General features: G+C 53.7%; 2 protein-coding genes across 9 annotated transcripts in view; one reads left to right on the forward strand and one right to left on the reverse strand.

The window, feature by feature from the left end:
- The first annotated feature begins 1,794 nt into the window (after window positions 1-1,794).
- LOC102142918 (uncharacterized) lies at window positions 1,795-13,841 on the forward strand. Its single transcript, XM_065532190.1, is given in 16 exon segments — window positions 1,795-1,861; window positions 2,326-2,511; window positions 4,682-4,830; window positions 4,899-5,017; window positions 5,122-5,198; window positions 5,717-5,776; window positions 5,779-5,810; window positions 6,153-6,217; window positions 6,682-6,782; window positions 7,152-7,269; window positions 7,271-7,299; window positions 11,375-11,396; window positions 11,398-11,563; window positions 11,565-11,719; window positions 13,376-13,501; window positions 13,742-13,841. Coding segments are annotated over 16 exon segments (1,572 nt in total).
- Window positions 11,744-25,794, reverse strand: part of USP22 (ubiquitin specific peptidase 22) — a 43,261-nt gene continuing 29,210 nt past the window's right edge. For all 8 annotated transcript variants that reach the window (XM_005583135.4, XM_065532890.1, XM_074018836.1 and 5 more), the window contains 7 exons: window positions 25,135-25,240; window positions 23,492-23,650; window positions 19,698-19,824; window positions 18,719-18,810; window positions 16,782-16,844; window positions 16,075-16,224; window positions 11,744-15,239 (listed from right to left, as the gene is read on the reverse strand). In XM_005583135.4, the coding sequence (XP_005583192.1) occupies window positions 15,197-15,239; window positions 16,075-16,224; window positions 16,782-16,844; window positions 18,719-18,810; window positions 19,698-19,824; window positions 23,492-23,650; window positions 25,135-25,240 (740 nt within the window). In that variant the 3' untranslated portion in view covers window positions 11,744-15,196. The remainder of the gene's footprint in view (window positions 15,240-16,074; window positions 16,225-16,781; window positions 16,845-18,718; window positions 18,811-19,697; window positions 19,825-23,491; window positions 23,651-25,134; window positions 25,241-25,794) is intronic.

The raw sequence follows: 25,794 nt of genomic DNA on the forward strand, positions 1-25,794 counted from the left end.
GGGGCTTTACTTTCCTCCTTTAGGCCTCTCTGAGCTCTGGGCACCGGACATGAAGGAAGCCACCGGCTGGTGGAGTGACACTAACTCATCCCAAGTTCCCATCTCCCCCCTGTAAATGTCAGAGTGACACTGATGACCCCTAAGAGTCCTAGCAGCTCTGTCACTAAAGATTCCTGAATCTAAGAGCGTGTGTGAGGAAGAGGGGCAGCACCAGCCCTGGGGCCGCTGTGTGGCCCTCAGGCTTGGAGCACCCACCTGGGAGTTGGTCAGACCGACCCCCAGGTGCAGCTCTGTGACTGGGAACAATATCTTAAAGACTCAGTTTTGTCATCTGTAAAATGGAGTGTGAACGACGGATGCTGTGCAACACAGTCCAGCAGGTCCTCAAAAAATGAAACAGAGTTATCATGCGACCCAGCCATTCTTCTCCTAGGTATATACCCGAGAAAATGGAAAACATTTGTCCACACAAACATGTGGATGTGAATGTTCACAGCAGCATATTCATGATAGCCAGAAAGTGGAATCAACCCAAATGCCCTTTCCCTGATGAATGCGTAACAGATGTGTCTGTCCGTTCCGCCTAAAGAGGAACGAAGGTCTAATATATAGCATGGCAAGACGTGGTGAACCCTGAAAACACAAGTGCAAGGAGCCAGGCACAAAAGACCACGTGTTGTACGATTTCATTAATATGAAATGTCCAGAATAGGCAAATCCATAGAGACAGAAAGGAGATGAGCGGTTGCCAGGGGCTGAGGAGAGGGGATGGGGAGTGACTGCTGATGAGACAGGGTTTCTGTTTGGGATAAAGATGGTCTCAGATTAGTGGCCATGGCTGCACAACCTTGTGATGTGTTGTACATTTTAAAATGGCAAATCTGATGCTATACAAATTCTGTCTCAATTTTTTTTTTTTTTTTTCCAGACGGAGACTCACTCTGACGCCAGGCTGGAGTGCAGTGGCGCGATCTCGGCTCACTGCAACCTCTGCCTCCTGGGTTCAAGAGATTCTCCTGCCTCAGCCTCCTGAGTAGCTGGGACTACAGATGCATGCCACTATGCCCAACTAATTTTTGTATTTTTAGTAGCGACAGGGTTTCACCATGTTGGCCAGAATGGTCTCGATCTCTTGACCTTGTGATCCGCCGGCTTCAGCCTCCCAAAGTGCTGGGATTACAGGTATGAGCCACCATGTCCAGGCTCAATTTTTTCAATAGGGGTAGTTGTCCACCATCAGAGCGGGAGGATGAGGGGGGTGCTATAGGGGAAGTGCCCGGCACAAAGTGGGACTCGCTCTTCTCGACATGTCGTCTTAAATCTGGCTCATCTGTCCTTTCACCCAGTGCCTAGAGGATGCCCAGCTCCAGGGACAGGGAAGAGCTTTTGGGATAAGGAGAACTTCCAAGGGGAGGGCTTTTGCCTGGGCTAGGCCTGTCTCTGGCATCCAAACCTGGAGGCACAAGTCCTGAGTCACAGGGCGGCCAGGTGCCCTGATGCCCAAGGCCCACCTGGTGGCACCTGCAGTCCTGGGTCTCAGTGTGATGTCGCCTGTCCTACTCTCAAACCACAGTGGGCCCTCTGTGTCATGTGCCCTAAACCTGTGGATTCAACCAACAGCGGCTGTAAAATACTCAGTAAAGAAAGTGAATAGTTGCATCTATACTGAACCTCTGCAGCCATTTTATCTTGTCGTTATTCCCTAAACAATACGGTATAACACCCATCTACATGGCATCTATATTGTATTTGGTATTATAAGTAATCTAGAGATGACTCTAATTGTACACAAGGATGTGCATCGGTTATATGCAAATGCGAGGCCATCTTGTATCAGACACTCGGACATCCGTGGATTTTGGTATCTGTGGGGGATCCTGGAACCAATCCCCCATGGATACCAAGGGACGACTATAAACGCTCACCCAGAAAGGTTTCTCCTTGGAGGAAGGGCCCAGTTCAGTATGCCCAGGGACATGCTCCCTGGAGCGCTGTCTGTTTATCTGTCCAGTCACCCATCCGCCCATCTCCAGCGCTCTCCCAATTACAGCCCTAGCAAGTGGAGACAAGAAGGCCCAGCTCATATTTCCAGCTCCCGTTTCCAGTTTCGAGGCCTTGGGAAGTTGCTGCCAGGATCGGGGGAGGGATCAACCTCCTCCAGGACCCAGAGGGCATCCCAGCCAGCCTCAGGGTCAGGAAAGGAGCCCAGCCTCTCCAGGAGCCAGACGGGCCCGCAGCAGGGAGATGGGAGGATGTGGATTGCTTGAGCCTAAGGAGGGGAAGAGGAGAAGGCACTGCGGAGAGGGGTCTCACGCTGTCTTGCAGCTCTCCTGGGGCTGAAGCTGAGTGCGGATCAGCTGGCCCTGGTCTACAGCACGCTGGGGCTCTGCCTATGTGCTGTCCTCTGCTGCTTCCTGGTGACAGTGGCCTGCTTCCTCAAGAAGAGGAGGGGTCCCTGCTCCTGCCAGCCCCGCTCAAGGTCCTGTCAAAATCTGGCCAAGTCGTCCCAGCGTGAGTGCGTGAAACTGGGGTCCTCGCCCTTCTCGATGCTTGGGTGACAAGCCTCAGGCCATCCCTCCGTCCTGTCATTGCCCCTGCTTCTAAGTGGAGAGGCCTGGGGCTCATCCCTGTTGTTCAGGCCCGGGGCTCATCCCTGTTATTCGCTGCAGCTTGATAAAATCAGTTTAAGACATCCTGGCAGGCAGATATCCAGGAGAGTGGCACCCGGGAAGGGTGGGTGTGGGATGCCGGCCTTCAGGTTTGCCTGGGCCCAGGGTTCTCAGGATGCGGGGCCTTCAGGGCTAAGCCCAGGAGGAGGTGTCCCCTTGAGGGGGTGTGGCAGGCTTGGTGCTGTACAGAAATGAGAGCCACAACCCAGGGTAGGGACCCACGGGAAGGTGGCAAGATGGCAGGGCTCAGGAGCCTTCCTGGGCAGCACTGACAGCCCAAAATACCAGGGAGGATGCAGGGCCCCGGAAACTCATCCATGGCTGGTGGGAATGCGACAGGGCACAGCCACTTTGTAAGTCAGATGGGCCGTGGCTCACAAAGCTCAGTGGCCTCGTACCACATGTCCCCAAAGTGTCACAGATATTGACCACATTGATTTGAAAATTGACTTGCAAATAAAACCCACATGCCACATTTTACTGCTTGACTGATTGTCGCTCATACCCAGAGGCTGCCCAGATGATCTTCAACATGGGAACTGGGTAGGAAGGGGGTTCCACTCTTCAGACAGAGACAACTCAGTGAGGAAAAGGAGCGAACCCCTGATGCCCGCAGGAACATGGGTGGATCTTAGATGTGTGTTGCTGAGGGAACGAAGCCAGACCCAACAGGCTACCACCACAGGATTCCAATTCATTGGCCATTCTGGAAAAGGGCAAACCATAGAGACAAGAGAACAGGTCAGGATGGCCAGGCACTGACAGAGCCGGGAGACTGCAAAAGGGACACGCTGGGGATGAGGATGAAGGAGCCGCTCCAGGAGGGGCTGCAGTGGTGGACAGGAGGCTCTGCACATTAGTTAAGAACCGTGGAACTGCATGTCCCGAAGACTGGACTTCAATGTGTGCAAAGTGAGAAAAAGGGGAAGAAAAAAATCAACCAGAGTGAAAATGATCACTGATCCGACTGCACCCCTGTGATATTTGCATTGCAAGGAATGTGGGTTTTACTGAAAAAACTCCTAAAAACTCAGGTGTCCTGAGGAGCTCACAGATCATCTGAACCCAGAATTGTGTTCGTTGTCAGGGTTTGTAGACAAAATGAAACTGACAGCATCCACACAAAACAAAACCCCCTTTTCCCTCTTTTCTAGGCAGCAGGAATTATGTGACATCCTCGTGGCCTATTCTGCATATAACCCTGTGAATATTCCTGGGCAGCGATATTCCTGGGCCCTGTGCCCATATTCACAGGCATGGGTGTCTCCCGGGGGTGTCAGCACTTCTTGAAAATTCAGTGTTCGTGACCCACCAGGATGTAGTAAGGAGGACTCAAGCTCACTTGCTGGCGTGGACACCCAAGCAAGGGGGCGGCGCGAGGGGTCAAACTGAGATGGAAAGGGGTTGAGGCCCAGAATCCTGGTGTCACCTGCACCCGACCACCACGTCTCAGACGAAGAAATGACCTTCCCCTCCTGGTGTTGCCCCGAGGCCCAGGAGCTTGGCAGGGTCGCATGCAGATGGTCCTCACAGGAGACAGGTTTGACAAGTGGCTGAGGTGCCTGATGGGCCAGGCTCTTGTCATGAAATGAGTTTGCATCCTGAGGAAGCCTCTTCTTCACCAGAAAGCTGGAAGGGATCCAATTTCCCCTTTGCCCGAACCCCGTAGGAGCCCAGCAGACAGGGAGGGGGTCACCCAGGTGGTTGCTCCTGCTCAGCCCCCGCTTTCCAGACCATTCCAGGCAGGAAGAGCCACTAAGCCGACTCCATGGGCTGCCCACATTTGTTGTGCACCCAGCTGCTCTCCTGTGCCCAGCGGGCAGCCCCTGGGCCATCACAGGACCCTTTGTGTGGTGGTCAGCACCCTGCCACCTGCCCTCATGGTGGGTGCAGTCCACAGGTGCTACTCCAGGCTTACCACAGTGGCCTCCCCAGCCTGGCCCAGGATAGGGGGCATGAGCAATCCTTGTCTGTGCCCTTTCGGGCCATGTGAGCTCGGGTGCTCGCTGCAGGAATCCCTCCAGGCTCCTTGTCAACTGAGTCACGTGTGACCTGTTCAGTCCTCATTCTGAGTGCCAGGGGGAGAGGTGCAGCCTCTGCACCCCAAATCCCCGGGGACCTGTGGCAGGTGTCCCTGAGGACCTCTGCCATCTCTGGTGACGTGAGTCCTCCCAGGTGGCCTCAGCCCTCCCAGGTGACATCCTTCCATGGTGACTCTGGCTCTTGCAGGAGGTGGGCTACCACAGGGACCCGAGCCGCGTCACCGCCACCCTCCTCCTGTATCTGCTGGAGGAAGATGCTTTCTGGGTGTTGGACAGCTGCTGGACAATCGAGGCACTCCCTGCAGGGTAGGTGGACAGCTGCCCCCGGGCCTCTCACAGCAAGGCCAGGGGACGGCCACCCTGGCCGGTGATTCCCAACTTCCAGGCAAGGTGTCTTCCTTGCATCCCAGCTTGTTTGGAGTCTCCAGGATGTCCCTGCTGAGGTCCCACAGCAGCCTGGGCCTGGACGGGGACCCTCTCACCTCAAGTCAGACGCTTTTCATCCCCAACAGCAGAGGGACCCATACCTCCCCCTGGCCGCCTCTGTCGCCCAAAGCCAGCCCCGACTTTGTGCAGGCGCCACTCACCTCCCTGAGGGTCCTCCTGCCTCCCAGCTGGCTGCGCTCCCAGCCACCCTCCCTGCACATGAATGGGCCGACGAAGCCCAGATAGCAATGTCTGCCCATCCCATGTCCCCTAGCCTGACCCCACATCCAGCACCCCAACACCCACCCCCTTCTCCCTGCTGGCACCCACCTGCCTCAGCCCTGCCTCATGGTGTCAGAGGAGGCCTGTCCTCCTGGCACCTCGACCCGGGAAGCCACTGGGCAGCGCTTCCAGCCAGGGCCCTCCTCCTCAGGGCTGAGGCTGTGTGGTGGGATCACTGGATGGTAGAGAGGGAGGCCTTGGGGCCCGGGGTCCCCTGCCACTACCCAGCAATTCCAGCTGACGCCTCCACATCTTGGGCGTGGGCTCTGATGGGGTGATGGGTCGGGGGCTTCTCAGTATTCTACAGCCCAAATATTGCCTGGCTCCGGAGGCGCCTATCGCACCAGGAGCAGGTGCTGCAAAGTCCTTCCCGAAGATCATGAGACGCCTGGTGAGTGAACGACACCCTGGGTCCCATGGGCCAGGGGAGACTCGAGCCCCTCATGGGGCTGGCAAGAGGCCGAGTCCCAGCCACGGCCCGACCTGGGATGGGGATTCTCCATGAATTCGAAGTTGGGTGTCCTTTTCCTGCCCCAGAGGATCCAGAGGCGCTGGGAGCAGGGCTGAGCTCTGGCTAAGCAGGGCTAAGGGAAGTGTGTCCACCAGGCGTCGTGCATGGATGTGTTGGGAGACCCTTGGGCTTTGCCCCCTGAGGAAGGGTCTGCAGAGGGGCCTGGAAGGGAGGATTGCAGGGCAACTCAAGGGGCCCTGAGCACCTGTGCCCTCCCTTTAGGACAAGGAAGGGCTGTGCGTTGATGGTTTCATGCTGCAGTGGTTCCTCCGGTGTTGCACTGATGGGGCAAGGAGGCACAGGGAGACCCCAGCCCATGAACACAGTGCCCAGCTGCCACAGCCCAGGGGTCCAGCTCCACCAGGAGGACTCGGCTCACCCCCAGCCCGTAGGAGGCACAGGCAGGTCCCTGCATGACACACACACCAGGCCCTGCTTGAGAGGGGGCATCCCATGGCAGAGGCCAGGGCTTAGGCCCAGCCTTATGGGCAGACTGGGCCAGGACCCGACTTGGGAGGACCCAAGGAAGCCCAAAGTCCTCAGGAAGCCCCTCCTTCCGGAAGCCACATCACTGCTGAGGTGTGTCCCCCATGAGGAGCTGCAGGACCTGGTCTGACCCAGCTTTATAGGGGGGTCTCATCCCATGGAGAGGAGTCCCCAGCACTCCAGGGGACTGAAACCCCAGGGGGCTCTGCTCAGGCCTCCGATCCCAGCCCAGAAAGACAGGTCCTCCCACACTTGCTGTCCTCACAAAATCCTTCGGGCTCACCCTGTAACTGTGGGATGTGCTCGTCTTGGAGGGCGAGCGGGTACTGATGGCCATGGCGCATGCGTCATTCAAAATACACAGGGGTAAGTCCCGTGTGCCCGAGGGTGCCTTGGGGAGCACGAGGCACAGACCCCGGCTGGCCTGAGGGACGTGTCCTTACACTGTTCCTGTGACTCTCTGCTCTGTCTCAAGGAGGGGTCTGGCCTGGTGGGCTGGGCAAGGCATGATGACACTGAGCCCACCCTGTACATGACCCAGATGAAAGTCAGGAGTGTGGTGAGCACTTCCCTGCCCGGCCTGCCCCAGCGGTGGCCTCCTGTGCACAGCCAGACCCTGGGGTGGCCAAAAAGGACCTGGCATCACCCAGTGGGAGGTGGGCCTGGTGGAAACAGGGAGCAGACACCGATCCCCTGCAGGGAACCCTCCCAGCCTGATGCCCACCCTGTCCCTAGAGTGCCTCATGAAGCTTTGCTAGAGCACCGTCTGGGAGTTTCAGGAGCGACTGTCTCAGAGCTGGGCCCTGGAGGACAACGCGGTCCTCAGGAACCTTCAAACCTCCATGAAGGAACTCAAGGAAACACTGGGACCTGTCACCCCCAGGTGAGCCCCAGCACCAGGTCCCCTCCCGAGTCACCCTCTGGGACAGTCAGTGGTGGGGAGTGCCCTGGCCCCACCAGCCCTCCTACCTGGTCTTCCTCCTGCATCTCTTCCTCCTCTACTCTTTTTTTTTTTTTTTTTTTTTTTTGAGACGGAGTCTCGCTCTGTCGCCAGGGCTGGAGCGCAGTGGCCGGATCTCAGCTCACTGCAAGCTCCGCCTCCCGGGTTCCCGCCATTCTCCTGCCTCAGCCTCCTGTGTAGCTGGGACTACAGGCGCCCGCCACCTCGCCCGGCTAGTTTTTTGTATTTTTTTAGTAGAGACGGGGTTTTACCGTGTTAGCCAGGATGGTCTCGATCTCCTGACCTCGTGATCCGCCCGTCTCGGCCTCCCAAAGTGCTGGGATTACAGGCTTGAGCCACCGCGCCCGGCCTTCCTCTACTCTTTTTGTTTTTCTGAGACAGAGTCTCGCTCTGTCGCCAGGCTGGAGTGCAGTGAGTCGATCTCGGCTCACTGGAACCTCCGCCTCCCAGGTTCACGCCATTCTCCTGCCTCAGCCTCCCGAGTAGCTGAGACTTCAGGCACACGCCACCACACCCAGCTAATTTTTGTATTTTTAGTAGAGACGGGGTTTCACCATGTTGGCCAGGCTGGTCTCGATCTCTTGACTTTGTGATCCGCCCGCCTCGGCCTCCCAAAGTGCTGGGATTACAGGCGTGAGCCACCGCACCGGCCTTCTTCCTCTACTCTAAGGAAATAAAATGGGTCTGCCAGCCCTCAGGGCAGGCACTGAGCGCATGTGTCCTGGCCATGAGGTACAGATTGGCAATGGCTGTGGGCAGGACCCCCGACTTCCTTCCCCCACTTTCCACATTGTCCCCATCGCCCTCTCAAAGGGCCCTGAAGGGCACTGGGACAGTCAGATCCAGGTGTGGGAGCCCCTGCCCCCACCTCCAAGCAGCAGGAACCCCTCATTCTTGAGTGCCCCTCCAAGGGTGTCAAGACAACAAACCAGGTGGACAAGAGAATCAGTGTCCCTGACCCAGAGAGGATTTGGGCAGAGGGCACGGGGGGGAAGCCCTGACCCAGAGCCAGAACCAAGAGTTCAGCCGGGCGTGGGATCGGTCCAGCCCTGGCATGGGGTGGACGGCCTGGAGGAGAGAGGGAAACCCGTGCCCACTCACTTCCCACCCACTGTGGAGACAGACCCCATGCGAGGTGGCAAGGGGGTGGGTGATAGTGAAGGTCCCTTTCACCTGAGTTCTGACTCGGGGCTGCTGAACAGCCCTGAGATGAGGGCATGAGGCAGGAAGCCCCGAGCCAGCCGGTACCCTGGGGACCATTTCAGGAGCGACTTGAGGTTCCCTGAAAGTTCCCCCACCCCAGGCTGCACACAGCCCTCACCCTGGGATCAGCAGCCTGCAGGGGCGTCCTCAGTGTCCGGCCAGGGGGTCACACGGGGACCTGGAGGACTCCAGAGGCCCAGGCCTGTGGGGCCCAGCCCTGGAGAGGCCCCATGGGCTCAGTGAAGATGCCAACCATGTCCGTTTTTTCCAGCAGAACTCAAGTGAGCGTCCTCAAGGGCGTCCCCTGGCATTGGGCCCCTATGTGAGGGGGACAGACTGGCTCTCCCCACCCCACCAGCTCAGCTCCAGGGACTCATGCCATCAGTCCCTGCAGGACAAAAGCCTTGTCCTCCCCCAGCTTGGCCTGACTGGGCTATCCTCAAGGCTGAGGCCGAGGCCCAGCAGCACAAGGCGGCTTCACCAGAACCCAGGGCAGCAAGCCACTCTGTGAGGGGCCCAGAGGCTCAAGATGAGGCCAGCCTGTCACCCAGTGAGGTCAGGCCTTGTATATGAAAATGCCTGTGCTGGAACTCTGCCACAGCGCCCGACAGACCTGGACGTTGGGAGCCCATGGTTCCCCAGCTACAATTTTGAACAGGGCTACTGTGCCCGTCACTTCCAACATCTTACCTGGGCAGCTCTGGAACCACAGGCCAGGCCTGGTCCAGCAAACCCCCTGGGACCCTGACACCAGGCCCTGCCTGGGCTTATGACAGAGAGGACGCAGGTCGAGAGACCCCCCCAGCAGCAAGGTGGCGCCTGCCTGCAAACCCCCCTCGGTAGAAGAAGAACTTGGAATGGAAGGAGCCCAGACGGTACCCGCCCAGCTGCCTTACAGCCCCAGATGGCTGCTGGACCTTGGTTGTTATTGCTATTTTATTGTTTGGCCTTTGGGCCTTGGGAAATCCCATTTAGTGGGGAACTTGGTCCCATCAAGGCCTCTGGAGGGAAGGCTGAGCATGGGGGTCCTGCAGCCCCAGCCAGCCAGCCTCAGGCCAGGGGGCCACACGGGGACCCCTAGGACTCCAGAGGCCCAGGCCTGTGGGTCAGAGCCCATCCCCCAGGTCCTGAGTCCCAGGCCAAGGGGCCTGGCTTCAACTCCAGTCCTAGGAGGACAGGGGCACCACGGGCCCCCAGGTGACCACGTAGGGGACCAGGGCACTGTGAGCCCTGATGCTGTAAGGATTCACATCGGAGAACCTGGGCAAGCCAGGCCAGAGACGCTGAGCCCGTGCAGTGATGAGGATGTGGGGGGCTGGCTCAAGGGGGTCAACAGTTGTGAACACTGCAGCCTCTTCCCGGCCTCATTGCTGCAGTGCAGGCAGTCTGCACCCCGGAGACTGGCCCACCGGTGCCCCGAGTGCCCCAGCTTGCTATGCCAACATGGCACCTGGAGGCTTTGAGGCCCTGCCTGCCACATCACCCCCCTCCTGGAAGCCTTGTCCTGCAGCCTAGCCCCTGCCGCAGCCACAGCAGGGACCACTGCCAAGCGCCTTCCAGCCGGGCTTCCCAGAGGGCAGGGGTGCCCTGCAGTCATTGCCTCAGCAGCTCACACTGTGAAGATAGTTTCATCTACATTCCCATGTTCCCACCAAAGAGAATCGCTGCAGAGGATGCTCTTGATCCTGAGGTGGGGAAAACGGCACGCCAGGTGGATGGAGTCAGCTCCTTTCCCCAGCCACCACGATTGCTGGATGGACCCACGGACAAAGTGGCCATCAGACAGACATGGGAGGGAAGAGGCTCAGCATCCTGCTCGTGCCCTGACCAGGTTGACCAGGCCGACACCACTGCCGAGTGCCCCATCTGCTGATGAGAGACTTGGTGTCGATCCCTGTAAGACTTGGTGTCGATGACTGTTTCCCAGGAGGACCGGTTGGCCACCTATGGGCAGGCTGCCCACACTGTGGAGAGGGCTGAGATCGGCCTTCACTGCAGGGAGCCCCTACCTGGACACAGACTCGCCGGCCCTGCCTGTTGCCATCACAGCAGCCCACAGGGCATTGCTTGCTACCAGGGTACCCTATTCACAGTGAGGGATGTGCAGCCGCGGCCCCTGACCAGGGAACTAACTTCTCACTATGTCAGCCGCCACCTGGAAGCAACTGGGCTTACGATCGCGGGTTATGCTTAAGTGGTGAGGTTGTCTTACGAGATGAATGTTATGCTTTCCACTGGAAACCAGTATATGGTGCTGACTTGCCCACAACCAGGTGTAGTTGTGAGAGTGAAGGTGTGAAAGTGGACGATGTTGAGTATTGTACCCAAATGTCTCGAAGTTTTCCTACGCCTGTTCCGGAGAAATGGAGCTTTGCTGGTTGGAAGGTCTGAGGACCCAGGCAGAGTGAAGCTTCCCCCAGGCGACATAACAATGGTTCTATTTAATATGAGGAGACAGAACTAAGTCTGAAACCCGGAGTGTTCTCTGGTGCTCTTGGTGTTTCCATGTAAAGGAAGTCAAATAACTTGCCATAAAGGTTGGCCACAGAAGCATCTGAAAAAGGAGGGGGCAGAACTATTCAGAACTCAGAGGCTTCAGAATTGAAGATGAGGCTGAGCAGGAGACTCCTGACCCGCTGAGGGCAGGGGAAGTATGTGGGGGCGGCTGGGAGAGGATGTCATCGAGGTCCACCATGGCCTCGTGACCTGTCACAGAACCATGCACTTGAATAGCTGTTCACATCTTCTCTCCACTGATGACAGTATTTCTATCCATTTGCTACTCTCCATGCAGGGAGCTTGCTACAAAATGCACATAACCACAGCCTGGGTCTTGTAATCCAAGCCTGGCAAGGATTCAGCATGTCAAGGGCTTCAGGTCTGAAGGTCCATGGCTGTCCTGAATCCAGGATGTCACCCTCCTGCCCAAAAAAGGAGGGACGAGGCTCAAGCAGCAACAGGCCACTCACAGAAAGGGACGAAACGTTGAGTGCATGGCCTTCCTGACACCCAGACAAGTCTTTAGGCACAAAGCCAGGCTGTAGCTCTGGCCACTGACTCAGACCAGCGACGCCCCCATGCAGGCCAGTCTGCCCTGGCTGCTCTTCTCCCTCCTGCCACCCTCTCCTCGGCTGCTTGTGTCAATAAAAGGAAAACCGGCCAGTTTTCAGAGAAAATGTAGCTTTATTATGACAGAAAAGAGACTACAAAGCATTAGGGGAAGAGGAGGAGTCACAGAGCTCCTCAAAATGGGAGGGGAAAGGAAAGAGTAAACATCTTGGTAAATAAAGTCTCCAACCACAGCACAGTCAATTGGAATTTTTTTCTTAATTTTTATTTTCAAACTTACAGTAAACAAAACAATCACTTAAATTGGCAAAAGAACAGCAATTTTACACAATGAAAAGCATACACACCAAGCCAAAATACAATAGCACTCGGGTCTATATGTTGCAGTGGCGCTGGCGCCGGAGGGAACGCCCAGGGAGGTTGCAGTGCTCACCAGGGAGCCCAGGTCCACAGAGGGCCCCGGGGCCGGAGGGAGGCCGCCCACATTCCCAGCACATCCCCTGTCTCAAAGCACTCCCTTCAGGCATCTGAAGAGGGAAAGGCCATGTGGCTTCCTGGGAAGCACTGAAAGGCCAGCCAGCATCTCCGAAACACAGGCCATTTTTAACACTGCTGTGAATGTGTTGGGGTCACCGAGGGGGCCCCTTAGTGGTCAGATGCACTTTGTCACAATTTACACCTACATGGGGTGATTACTAGGCAACGGGAGAAGAGGTTTCCTGAATTTCATAGCCAGATGGGGAGCTAAAAGGAGAGATTCCTGAACCCAACATGTAAATATTTTGTTCCGACAAAGTAAATTCACAAGAGCACATCAAACACAAGACCTAATGCAAGGGGCAGTGCCGGGGCCGCTGCCTGCCTCCGGTGAGCAGCTCTTCAGCAGCACGCATGGGGGAACTGCTTAGAACGGCAATGCCACCGTGGAAGAAGGGGGATGAACTTGGATACCAAAGTTTAGAATAATGCCCACCAAGAATGCATGTGACTCCACCTCTCTTCCCAGTTCTAATGTTCTCAGAACAGCAGACACCCCCGAATGCAAGTGGAAAGAGGAAGGGGACCAGGGGTTGGCAGTGGGGAGGGGAGGCAGGGCCTGGCCAAACCCGGGCAGCTGCCAGAAAGGCCCAAGGCCCACACACTGCCTTCTGCATTTCCGCAAGACACCGCAGTAAACCAGGGCGTCCCAAGGTAGCAAGCCTTCAGGGAGGCACTGCCCAGCTCAGAATCCTGTGGGCCAACTTCAGTCAACTCTCCTATTAGATTTGTTCCTGACTAAAAGACTGCTCACAGGCCAGGCGCAGTGGCTCATGCTTGTAATCCCAGCACTTTGGGAGGCTGAGGTGGGTGGATTGCCTGAGGTCAGGAGTTCGAGACCAGCCTGGCCAACATGGTGAAACCCCATCTCTACTAAAAATACAAAAATTAGCCCAACGTGGCGGTGTATGCCTGTAGTCCCAGCTACGTGGGAGGCCGAGGCACGAGAATTGCTTGAACCCAGGAGGTGGAGGTTGCAGTGAGCCGAGACTGCGCCACTGTACTCCAGCCTGGGCAAGAAGAGCAAAACTCCATCTCAAAAAAAAAAAAAAAGACTGCTCATCCTCAAAAGAGATCTTCAAAGCACTGTCATCGAAACAGCAAAACTTGGTCACAAGGGGCCATTTCTGAAAATCTCAGCCCATCTGTTTCATTTTATAAAGCATGCTTCCACGTGAATTAAATGCAGAAAGACAACAGAAAATGAACTGAGCACGTGGGCAAGAAACTGCATCCCTAAGGCTTCTGCCGCCCATGACGGTTCTGCGGGCTGTGATCGCCAAGTCCTGTGTTCTCGTATTTTCTACATTGAGCAGTGAGTAGCTACTCAGCTGCCACTGTCACCGCCCCCTCCCCAGCCCAGCCAGCTAAGGAGCTGGGTCTGATGCCCACCAGCTTCTCCATGGCCTGTGAGCTAAGAATACGTTTCATGTTTTTATATAGTTTAAAAAAAAAAAAATCTAACTTTCTTGACACGGAACATTATATGCAATTCAGATTTCTGTGTCTAAAAGTTGTACTGGACATAGCCACACTTCTGCACTATTTATGGCAGAGACCACATAGCCCACAGAGCCGACAGTGTTGACTCCCTGGCTGTCTATAAAAACATCCGCCCACCCCCGAGACAGATGATCCTGTTCCTGCAGGACTGAAGAAGCCTCAGTTCAAATGCAGCTGGGGCTCCTGGGACAAGCCAGCCTGAGACACAGTTGCTTCATAAACTATGTTTAAGTACTTTTCCTCCCTCTTGCCCCTAGTTTATAATTTCTCAGTGGACAAATGGACAAACCATCTCTGAATACACAGATACATGCAAAATATCTTACAAGGAACAATGCATATCCTTCTACTTTCTCTTTCAGTTCTGCTGACAAGCTCAATCACGATGTCATTTTACCGCCACCATGCCCGAAAGTACACCAAACGTGAAGCAGAGGCAGACGAGACAAGATGCAGGCTCCACCAGAGGCCACTCCAGATTTGCGACCAACACACTTGGCTGCCAGGCAGTGGTAGCCAGGCAATGGGACAGAAGGCAGACAAAGAAAATATGCGGGAGGGAACCTATCAGACACCGGCAGAGGCTGCATTTACTCCAGCCTGAGATACCAGAGACACAGGATGAGCTGCAGCACGACTCTCCTCCACTGCGCTTACTGCCAGCCCCCAGCAGACACCAAGGCACCCAGAGGAGCCAGGCACACAGGGCGGGCAGCAACATAAACGGCACCGATTAAAAAGCAAGACTCGCACTCAAGACTAAAGGAGAAGTTATCTAAATTTCAGTATAAACTCAGTAATTCATTCACGTTACTAGTATTACATTTATGAAATTCACCTTTGTGGAAAAAGGAGAGGGAGAGGGATAAGAAAATGCCTGTCTTTAGAAAACTGCGAGATGCTTCCACGTGCAGCTTGATGCTAAGTTACCTGCGGAACAGACACGCTTGAAAACGCGACGTAGTATCCTTACTTCCGAAGCTCTGGAGGCTGCTTCACAGCCGCTGAGAAAACGGAGGTGAAGAATTCCATACTCTCCGTATTTTAACACTAAAACATGAACAGAAAGGCATCTGCAAGGCCCTCTGTCCCACATACTACGCTGCTGTGTCTTCAGCTTACTGCTTCAATGGACCCATAATCTTACGGCAGGCAGGGGCCTTTCCACACCGAGTGCTGGGGAATGCCAGGCGGCGGCCACTCCGTGCTGTGAGGCCCCGGTTGCACCCCCATATCATGAGGATACAGGAGATGTTCTGGTGACGGGTGTACGCTGCTCCTCCCACCCAGAGCACACCCCTCATCTCATCCATCTTCAATGCAGCTCCGGGAGCCTCCCCGTCCGTGTGGTCCATCCCGACCCCATGGGTCCCAGGTGCAGACGGGCCACATCTGCATGGGAGGTGGTGTCACCAGGCCGGGGAGGCGGCGGGAGGCGGGAGAGGCAGGGAGGATCACTTTGTGAGGCTTGCGTTGCCTTTGTTTTTCTGACCAGCTACAGATAAGGCTACTCATATTCCAGGAACTGTTTGTGATAGAACAGCAAGTACCTGTGGAGGCAAAGACAGGGAGGAGTTTTCAAGTGGGTCCAGTCCAGATCCACCTCATCGCCCTGAAGGCTGTCCTTAATCCCAGATTCTTCCAAATAAAACCTCTCAAGAGGGCTTCCATGTTGCTCAGAATGTGAAGTGCAAAGCCCTCAGGGAGCTCATGGCAGCTGGGGTCCCCCGACCCCTGGAGGGTCAACAGGTTTCTATGCCATGAAGGAACGAAACTGGAGAGAAGAGAGGAGCTGATAAAGAACTGATGTGGGCCAAGCCCGGTGGCTCACGCCTGTAATCCCCATGCTTTGGGAGGCCGAGGCAGGAGGATTGCCTGAGGTCAGGGGTTTGAAATCAGTTTGGTCAACATGGAGAAACTCCATCTCTACTAAAATACAAAATTAGGCGGGCGTGGTGGCAGGTGCCTATAATCCCAGCTACTTGGGAGGCTGAGGCAGGAGACTGACTTGAACCCAGGAGGCAGAGGTTGCAGTGAGCCAAGATCGCACCATTGCAGTCCAGCCTGGGCCACAAGAGCGAAACTCCGTCTCAAAAAAAAAAAAAAAAAAAAGAAGAACTGATGTGTTCAGTTCACGCGGTTAAAAAACAACTGCTTTGATGTTCTCTGTGCTAAGGAAATGCCTCCAGAAAGGGCCTTTGCACAGGCACCTCTTCTGCCACCATCAAGGCTGGCATCCTATCCAGAACAGGCCTCATTACTTTGGTAAATGAAGGTCAACACCTTTGAGTGGTCCTAGGCTCAGACGTGGGCTGGTCTCAGCTATACCAGAGGGGAGAGCACCGTGGCCACTACAGGGCCTTCCTCCCACCCGACAGGACGCACCCTTCACTGTCCAGCACGTCCTTGATGCTGGCCTTGGTGATGATGGCATCGTCACACTTGAACCACTGGTCTTTGTGCTGCCGGATAAAGCTGGTGTAATGGCCACTCTCCAAGGTCCCTTGATGGTTAACAACAGCAAACAGGGAATACCTAGTGCGGGAGGAAAGGAGAGGGAGGGCGCAGGTGGCTCAACGCCGCCACTCGAGGCCATCACCATCAGAAACCAGGCAGCCCAGGGAAGGAGTGGGAGGCCTGTGGGCCTGGCTGTCAACCCCCAGGGCCTCCGGCTGATGCACAGGAGGCTGCAGGAACTAAGGGAGCCTGGTCACACTCCCTGGCTCTAGCCTGGGTCCAGGCGCTTCCTGGAACAGCATCTCGTGGGAGTGATGACTGCAGTCAGCAGTGGGGATCCTGGAACACCCCAGCCTTTCATTCTTTCTACCACCCCAAGGCAAGAAGAATGGACATCCAGCTTTCCAGATGGAACCTCCCTCCTGCCAGAGGCCAGGAGTGGGACTGGGCTCCTCCAACAGGAGGCAGCATTTGTGGCGCCGCGTGGAGCGGCCTTTCCTAGTGGAGCTGCGGGCAGCCAAGCGGGAAGCAGGTCAGTGGTGGGGGACCTGCGGGGTGCCCTACAGGGCAGACAGGAACCCACCCCAGCTCTTGGCCCGAGGCCTCGGACACCCACACCGCTGAGCACCACTTACTTGTTGTCATTGTTGAGACTGTCCGTGGGCTGCTGGTACTGTCCATTCATCCTGCTCTCTTTGCTGTAACAGACAACAGCAGTATTCAGCATCGTTAAAATCATCAGGCCCAGAGATACAAGCCTCTCCTGAAACTGACACTTATCCAGGCTTGGCCATGCAGACACTGCACCGGGCTGCGCTTTATGCTTCAAGTAGAAATCTCCCCAGGTTTCGTGAGGACACTGACACTCGAGCTGTGGAGGCCTCTGCCTCAGAGCACACCTGGGTCCTGGGGCCACCTGGTGTGGCCCCTGGTTCTTCCAAGATGGGTCCTGAATAGGGCTGGTAATGGGAGCTGGATCTGGAGGAATCTGAGTTTGGTTTGTGACAAAGTAGATGGTGAAGGCGCCCTTCCTCCCACATGTAAAGGGTTAGCATGAAAGGGTAAGCTGAATCCATTTCACAACCTAGGCAGGTGCCTCCTCAAAAGGGACAAAGATTGCTGCTCATTGTTTCATGACCAGCACCTCTCCTAGTGAGACAGGGGAGAGGCGGTGCTGGGAAGAGGAAGCCATGAGCATTGTTTACTGCATTTTCCCACGGCTGTGTTTGGCAGGAAACACTAAGATCTTTGAGACCCTGACCTTAGAACAGTACCGTCACCTCCCTCAGTACGTGACCATCGTGGTCAGGCTGATGGCATGAAGCTCTGACTCTGGTGGTCTTGTTTTATTCAGGAGGTCAGCTGTGTGCTACAGCGGTGGGACAGGCCAGTAACTACCAAAAGGCAACATGCTTTCCACGGTGCTGGGGCCGGGACTGTGGCCGCCAAAAAATAACACCCTGCAAATAACAATACCCACGTCTCGACCCTCAGAACCTGAGACTGGGACCTCATTTGTAAAACCAGTCTTTGCAGAGACTCGAAGTAAAGATGTTGAGATAAGATCCTCCTGGATGATCTGCCTGGGCCCTAAAGCCAGTGACCACTGTCATGACAGAGAAGCAGAGGGAACTGGACACAGACTCAGGGGAGCTGGCCACGTGACCCAGAAATGAGGGGAGTGGCGCAGCCACAGAAGGAACACGTGGAAACACTGGCAGCTGGAGGCGCTGAGGAATGGAATCCCCCAGACCCCTGTAGGACCATGGGGCCCTGACAACACCTTGATTTCAGATTTCCGACCTCTAGAACTGTGAGGAAATTTAATTTTAAGCCACCAAGTTTTTGGTCATTTGTCACAGAGCCACAGGAAACTCCTATTTGTCTCATGCATTGGTAAGCAGCTCAATGCCAAGTGCCCCATAGTAGGCAGATGTGGAAAGGAAAATGCAAGCTACAGCTGCAAACTTCAACATCTGTTCCATGAATTGAAGTGCTGCCTTCTCGCTGTGATCCTACCTCGAGGACTTTGCCGGTTTGAAAGTGGATTGAGAATTGTTAAGAGAAACATTCAAAACAAAAACAGAGTATCTGATGAAAAACCACTCATTAACATGTGCCATATCTTAAGATCAGGATAAATAAATTTTGGGAAGGTGGGGTTTATATTAATATCAACAGACATCTTTTTTTTTTTTTGAGATGGAGTCTCATTCTGTCACCAGGCTGGAGTACAGTGGCGCGATCTTGGCTCACTGCAACCTCCACCTCCCAGGTTTAAGCGTTTCTCCTGCCTTGGCCTCCCAAGTAGCTGGGACTACAGGCGCCTGCCACCACATCCAGCTAATTTTTCTATTTTCAGTGGAGACGGGGTTTCACCATGTTGGCCATGATGGTCTCAATCTCTTGACCTTGTGATCTGCCCTCCTCGGCCTCCTGAAGTGCTGGGATTACAGGCGGGAGCCACCGCACCCGCCAACAGTCATCTTACCATAGGAGATCCGAGCTGCATTCCTGTCCTGATAAGATCACAGCCCCTCCGGACACAGAACGGGCCTACACCCCCACCTACCTGGAGGCCATGAAAGGGGTCATATCCAGCTCCAGGGGGAAGGACACATACGTGGTGATCTTCCGCCGCAGCTTGGCTGAGTGTTCAAATCGCTGCAGAAATAGGAAAGGGGCAGAGGGAAGAGGAAAGAAGACCAGAAATGTCACTGGAAGCTTCAGGGGCTTCTTCCAATGACAGGTGTCTGTGTATCTCTTTGTATTTTATTGAATTGCCTTGTAGCTACAGCTAGAATTACAGATTCAAAAACATAATGGTAATCCACCCAAGTCCTCATGTACAGGGTTCAAGTCAAGTCTTCAAATGATGGGACTGTTCAGTGGTAACACCAAGGGTACAAGAAGTAATCTCACAGCAAACCCAGCAAAGCACAGAAAACAAAACAAAGATCCATGGCTCGTGGCAGCAAAAACAAGCAAATTGTTCCTTTCACCAGACAGAAGACATTCCTTTGCCTAGATCAGGAGTCACCCATTCCAGCCAGCAAGCTAGGAATGGGTGCTTTCCATGTTTAAAGGGTGGTAAAATGAAACAAAGAACATGCAACAGAGAATCGTAGGATCGCACGCAGCCTGTGGAGCCTGACATCTTTACGATCCGGGCCTTCAGAGAAAGAGCTTGACGACTCCTGGACCAGATCTGAATGCTGAGGGCCTTTGTCTTAAAAGAAAACAGAAAACCAGAGGAGGGGTAGCTGGAGGAATGGCAGAAGTAAAAAAAAGTCACAACCACTCCGCTTCCCAAGAAAAGTAACTCTCATCCTACTTTCACTGTGAAGCCACTGATTTTGTTTACCGCAGCACAGACAAAAGGACAATTCACAGACAGGAGGACAATTCACTCACATCCACCCTTCCTAGGTGTTCTTCCTGCTTGCTGCAGTTATGAAAAATGCAACGGCACAGCAAACCAAAAGGCTGAGGGCCGTACTGTGGACTAAAAACTAAGTCTGCCATTAGAGTTGGCTTTCTGGAAAACTTACTTTGAGATGAAAACAGGCTACGATGGGCAGTTTCTTCATAGTGAGCTGCTTCGTGGACTCCTGGTAGCTATGGCAACCGCTGCATTTGATCTTGGCGCTGCTGCCCAAGTGCTCTGGTCTGGTGAATCTACAGGCGTTTAAAGAAGACAGAAGCAGTAAGGGAGATGTAAGAGACAGAAAAATGGGAGGAAAGAGGTATTTTATCTCTTTCAATGGGTTCATTTCCCTACCAAAAACATACACATACAACTAAAAATGAAACAATGAAAAAAAGAGAAAATGTTGTCCACCTTCGCTGCCTGTCTCTTTAAAGAACATTTATCTTAAATATTTTATTTCCAGGATAGGCCTAGGGGAATGGTAACAATTTTCTAACTACCACATGGCCCAGCAGTTGAATTTAAGCCAGAAAAATGAAAACTAACGTTCACACAAAAACTGTCCACAAACGTGTACCAGAGTGTTACTCGTAAGAGTCACAAAACTGGAAACACCTCGCGTCTTCCCATGGGTGAATAATTAAAGAAACTGTGGAACACTGTACCATGGAATATGAGTCAGCAGCAAAAAAGGAAAGGACTACTGATCCCAAGCTGCACCCTGGATGCATCCCCAGAGAATTAGGATGCACAAGAAAAGCCAATCTCAAAGGGTTCCCTGTTACATGATTCGGCTGACATGACATTCTGGAATTATCAGGTGTATGGAAATGGAGAAGTACGGGGTGACTGGGGTTACGGAGCGGGTGGTGGGCAGGGAGGCAATGGAGATGCTGGGTACTTTCTGTATAAATGTCTGAATCCTGGCCGGGGCATCGCACCACAGGGCTGAGGAGGTCACCATTGGGGGACCAGAGTAAAGGGTACCTAATGGCTTCTTACAACTGTATGTGATCTCAACACAAGCAGTTTAATGTAGAGGCTGGCCAGGTGCGGCGGCTCACGCCTGTAATCCCAGCACTTTGGGAGGCCAAGGCGGGCGGATCACCTGAGGTTGGGAGTTCAAGACCAGCCTGACCGACATGGAGAAACCCCGCCTCTACAAAAAATACAGAATTAGTCAGGCAAGGTGGTGCATGCCTGTAATCCCAGTTACTCGGGAGGTTGAGGCAGGAGAATCACTTGAACCCGGGAGGCGGAAGTTGCAGTGAAGCCAAGATCACATTACTCCATGCACTCCAGCCTGGGCAACAAGAGCAAGAGTCCATCTCAAAAAAAAAAAAAAAGAGAGGCGAAAAGTCTGGGAAAGGTAATTTCCTGACGGTGCAGAGGCAGGAGGTAGGAGGGCTGCATCAGAAGCGTGTCTGGCACAGGTGTCAGCTGCCCCTGACAAAACACATGCAACAGATGATTCAACAAAGCGCACGCCAAATTTTGAAGCTGAAACACCAGTAAAAAATTCAATCTATTAACAACCAGGTATTTGGAAAGCCCTTGTTTATGCTCTGGAAATTCTGCCATCTTACCTAGGGCAAGACGAGGGGGCCTCTGGGCAAAGCTGCACCTGTTGCGTTGCTAGCTTTGTGATCTGCTCTCCAAAGGACTTGAAAAGGAGCCTTTGCTTGCAATACACAGTGGGGAAGGGCGCACTCTACCTCTCCTCCGCCTTCCCGGGAGCCAGCACCACGTCACGTCTCTCCTAACACAGGCTTTCTACACATCATAGTTTGGGAAGTGTGGTTTCTCCCTCATGGCCTGCTGTTTTGGCAAAGCTTTCATTTTACTGGAATTTATGATTAAATTTAATTTAGCTGCAAAGACTTTCTTTAAAAAGGTTTTGGTTGGCTGGGCGTGGTGGCTCACACCTGTAATCCCAGCACTTTGGGACCCCAAGGCGGGCGGATCACGAGGTCAAGAGATCAAGACCATCCTGGCCAACATGGTGAAACCCCGTCTCTACTAAAAATACAAAAATTAACTGGGCATGCTGGTGGGCGCTGTAATCCCAGCTACTTGGGAGGCTGAGGCAGGAGAATCGCTTGAACCTGGTAGGTAGAGGTTGCAGTGAGCCGAGGTTGCGCCACTGCACTCCAGCCTGGCGACAGACCAAGACTCCATCTCAAAAAGAAAAAAATAAATAAATAAAAAGGTTTTGGTTTTCATTGTTTATCTGAGGTAGTTTTCCAAATTAAAAAATATGATACTCTATTATGTGGCCTTAACAAGGTAACAAAGTTGATGCTTTCAAAATTCGAAACATGCAAACTTTCAGGAGGGCACAGTGGCTCATGTCTGTAATACCAGCATTTTGGGAGGCTAAGGTGGGGGGATCGCTTGAGCTCAGGAGTTCAAGACCAGCCTGAGTAATGTGGCAAGACTCTGTCTCTACAAAAAAAGAAAAAAGGCCTGGCGCGGTGTGGCTCACACCTCTAATTCGAGCACTTCGGGAGGCCAAGGCAGGTGGATCACCTAAGGTCAGGAGTTTGGGACCCCCTGGCCAATGTGGCGAAACCCCGTCTCTACTAAAAATACAAAAGTTAGCCAGACATGGTAGCGGGCACCTGTAGTCCCAGCTACTTGGGAGGCTGAGGCAGGAGAATTGCTTGAACCTGGGAGGTGGAGCTTGCAGTGAGCCGAAATCACACCACTGCACTCTAGCCTGCACTCTACACAGAGCAAGACTCCGTCTCAAAAATCAATCAATCAATCAATCAATCACAAAATCAGCTAGGCATGGTGGCACGCATCTGTAGTCCCAACTACTCAGGAGGCCGAGGCAGGAGACCAAGGCTGAGCCCAGGAGATCGAGGTTGCAGTGAGCTATGATGACACCACTGCACTCCAGCCTGCATGACAGAGCAAGACCCTATCTCAAAAAATAAAATAAACATGCAACTTTGGTCCTGCTGACTATGCAGCCAGACAGAAACCAAAGGCTCATACCTCTTCTAAGGGATACTTCCATTCAACAAGGACTCTTCTGCATTATGTTTAATTGATGCAAATACAAGACTATAAAACAATAAAGTTTAGGAAGGTTTTCCGCTGTCTTTACAATTGTATGCTACAGCTACTTAAATACATTTTTTTAAAAAAATCACTCACAGTTGTGGTGGCTCACGCCTGTGAGCACTCTGGGAGGCCAAGACGGGTGGATCACCTGAGATCACGAGTTCGAGACTAGCCTGGCCAACATGGTAAAACCCCCGCTCTACTAAAAATACAAAAATCAGCCAGGCATGGTGGTGCACACCTGTAGTCCCAGTTACTCAGGAGAATCACCTTAACCTGGAAGGCAGAGGCTGCAGTGAGCAGAAATCACACCACTGCATTCCAGCCTGGGCGACAGAGCACGACTCTGTCTCCAAAAACAAACAAACAAAAAAATCACTTTGTAAATATTACTACTTATCCCAAATGAAGCAGTACATGCACAATTTCAAAAACAGCCCTAAGAGTACAGAACATCACAACTAAGTTTCAATCATGTGCAGAGAAGGCTGTGGACCATGGGGAGAGGGCCAGGCGCGTCTCAGCTCACACTCCGGGGTAGGTGATTAGAACAAGGGCTAAGGGAGCATCCAGTTTGGCTCTGGGTTCATTTACATGCGGAGGTTGGAATAGCAGATGCTGACACCGACACCTGGTGCTGTGCAAAGCTGGGGGACAGAAATATCGAGTCATCTGGTCAAAACAAAGGACGAACTAGCACCAGAGACTGCAGCCAACCCAGGCAATGCCGCATCTTTGCCCAGGCTCTGTCCTGGGCATGTGAAAGAGCCTGCTTTGGTCCTGATGGAGCACAGCCTTCCCGCCAGAAGACTCGCCCTGGCCGTGTGGGTGCAGGCCTCTCACCGTCGCAGGCAGTCCGTGAGCGTGGTGGTTCCCGACACGTGGCTTTCCCCGTTTACCACGTTGCCCTCGCTCCCTGGGCTCAGGGGCCAGAACGGGGTGGAAGAGCCGGGGAGATCCAAGCTGATGTCCCAGAAGGGGTCGATGGTGGTGGAGACTCCACTGGAAGCAGAGGGAAAACAATGGCTGTGAGGACTGACACCAGCCCAGCTTGAGGCAGCCTGCGGGGGAGGCCATTCCCACATCCCTTCCTCGCTGTGCCCTTTGTTGCAGTGACACTCAGGTGGGATGGGGCAGGAGCGAGAGCAGCCGTGCTCACACCCAACGTGTCCTAGTTCCCAAGGTGGCCCTGGGGAGGGGCATGTGTGAACTCGGAAGGCGAGGGGCGCTCCTCAAACAAGGGCTTCCCAGTCTGGAGACCATCACAGTCACCGAGGGACTTAGGAGGAGGATAAACTCATGGGTCCCGTCAGAGGCTCTGAATTGAATCCGCAGGTCTATCTCAGCTGCATCTAGAACTTGGGGCCTGTGACCCTAGGTGACACTGGAGACCTACGCACACTTCTTCACGGAGTGTGGCTATTCAATGCTGCATTTCACAAGGCCAGTTCCTTGCTAGAAATTTATTTAACAATACAAAAAATGAAAACTCACAGACTGGGAAATTTACTCTTGATATTTACACAGGATTTAAATCTTGAGACAATCTCCTGCTAATGGAATTCAGCAGTTAAGGGACAGCGAGAGGGTCCAAATTGCTCAGAGCAAACTCGGTTTCTAATGCTCAGAGCCAAGGCCCCTAACGGTCTACGCTCCTTACAGAAAACAGCCCCGTGACACAGGCAGCACTGGCCTTTCCCGATATTTGCTGGTCTTAAACAGTTTAGAAGTGACGATCCATTCCGGGTTCTGAAAAATTTCGGCGCATCACGTCCAGGGTTTTTAAAACTTCAACTAGAGTAAAGAACAGAGCCAGGCACAGAGGCCCATGCCTGTAGTCCCAGTTACTTGGGAGGCTAAGGAGGGAGGATCGCTTGAGCCCATGGGTTCAAGGCCAGCCTGGGCAAAATAAAAAAGACCCCATGCCTTAAAAAAAAAAAAAAAAAAAAAAACCAGCAGCATGCACTGAGGTTGGATGAGAGGGTCCCTCTGACCTAACAAAGCAGTGGATTCTCCCTGCACTCAACGCTTGGGGCTCTAAGCAGAGACCACACCCGAGAAGAATCAGGGCCACTACAGCAGAGAAAATGGAACCAGAAACCATAAAATAATGAAAACCAACACACTCTGAAACACATATGCAAACAATCCATCATGCATGAGCCACGCCTTCTTGAAGAGGGCTATTTTACTTGGTCCCTGGGTCAAGGGCTGTAAGATGAGAAATGGGGGAAGCTTCCAAGAACACACTGCTGGCTGTGGACAACAGCCAAGACCTCAACACAAAGGGCTCGCATCCCAAGGGGACACCTCCACCAAGAGGAAGCACCCCCACCCCACAGCCTTCACTCTCAGGGCAGCTGTTAATCATTTTTCTTGCAGCCTCCTTAAAGACCTCTCAGAGCACACACAGCTCTGGAGACTGGGAGGATGTCAGTACGGCCCCAGAGGGTTTGACACTGCCGAGCATGCAGCCTCTCACTTACTGGCAAACTTGGCAGGTGACGTCTGACTGCAGCCCGCCCGTGAAGATCTGGTCTATGATGCAGTTGCAGTGGTTGGGGTTGTTGGCCTTCTTCCCGTTGTCATCACCTGGGGACAGACCACGGCTCTGGGATTAGCATCTGCGCGCCCCAAAGATGGGGAGTCTCTATGGAAAGAGCAGTTCACCCTGCAGAGGCCTGGGGAAGCCAGGGCCGGTGCTTTAAAAGGCCACATGAGGACATGCCTCATTTTAGCAGAGGGTCTCCTTGTTATTTTAATGTGATGAGAAATTACAGCACTTGGATTTTCAATGTTCCTTTTTCTCATTCCCTAAGAGCCCCACAGCTTCAATCTCGCCAAGAAAACCCACCTAAAGCCCAATGACTGAGCAGGGTAATTGATTCCCATTTTCATACAAAGAATGACTGAATCAATATTGTTCCGGTGAGACAGCTGAACATACGGTGGGCCAGGTACACCTGGGGAAGCCCCATACAACCCCGCTCCCTGACTAGGTAGCATGGTGCCCCGAGTTCAGAAAGTGACACCGCAGGACACTCTCAGGCTGTCCTCATCAGTTGGAGCCCCCGGGGGACAGGGTGTCTTCCAGTCAGTTGCATCTGGAAGTGCCACTCCCATCCTCTCTATTCAATACACGCTTC

This window comes from Macaca fascicularis, chromosome 16, assembly GCF_037993035.2.
Source record: "Macaca fascicularis isolate 582-1 chromosome 16, T2T-MFA8v1.1".
NCBI lineage: Eukaryota > Metazoa > Chordata > Mammalia > Primates > Cercopithecidae > Macaca > Macaca fascicularis.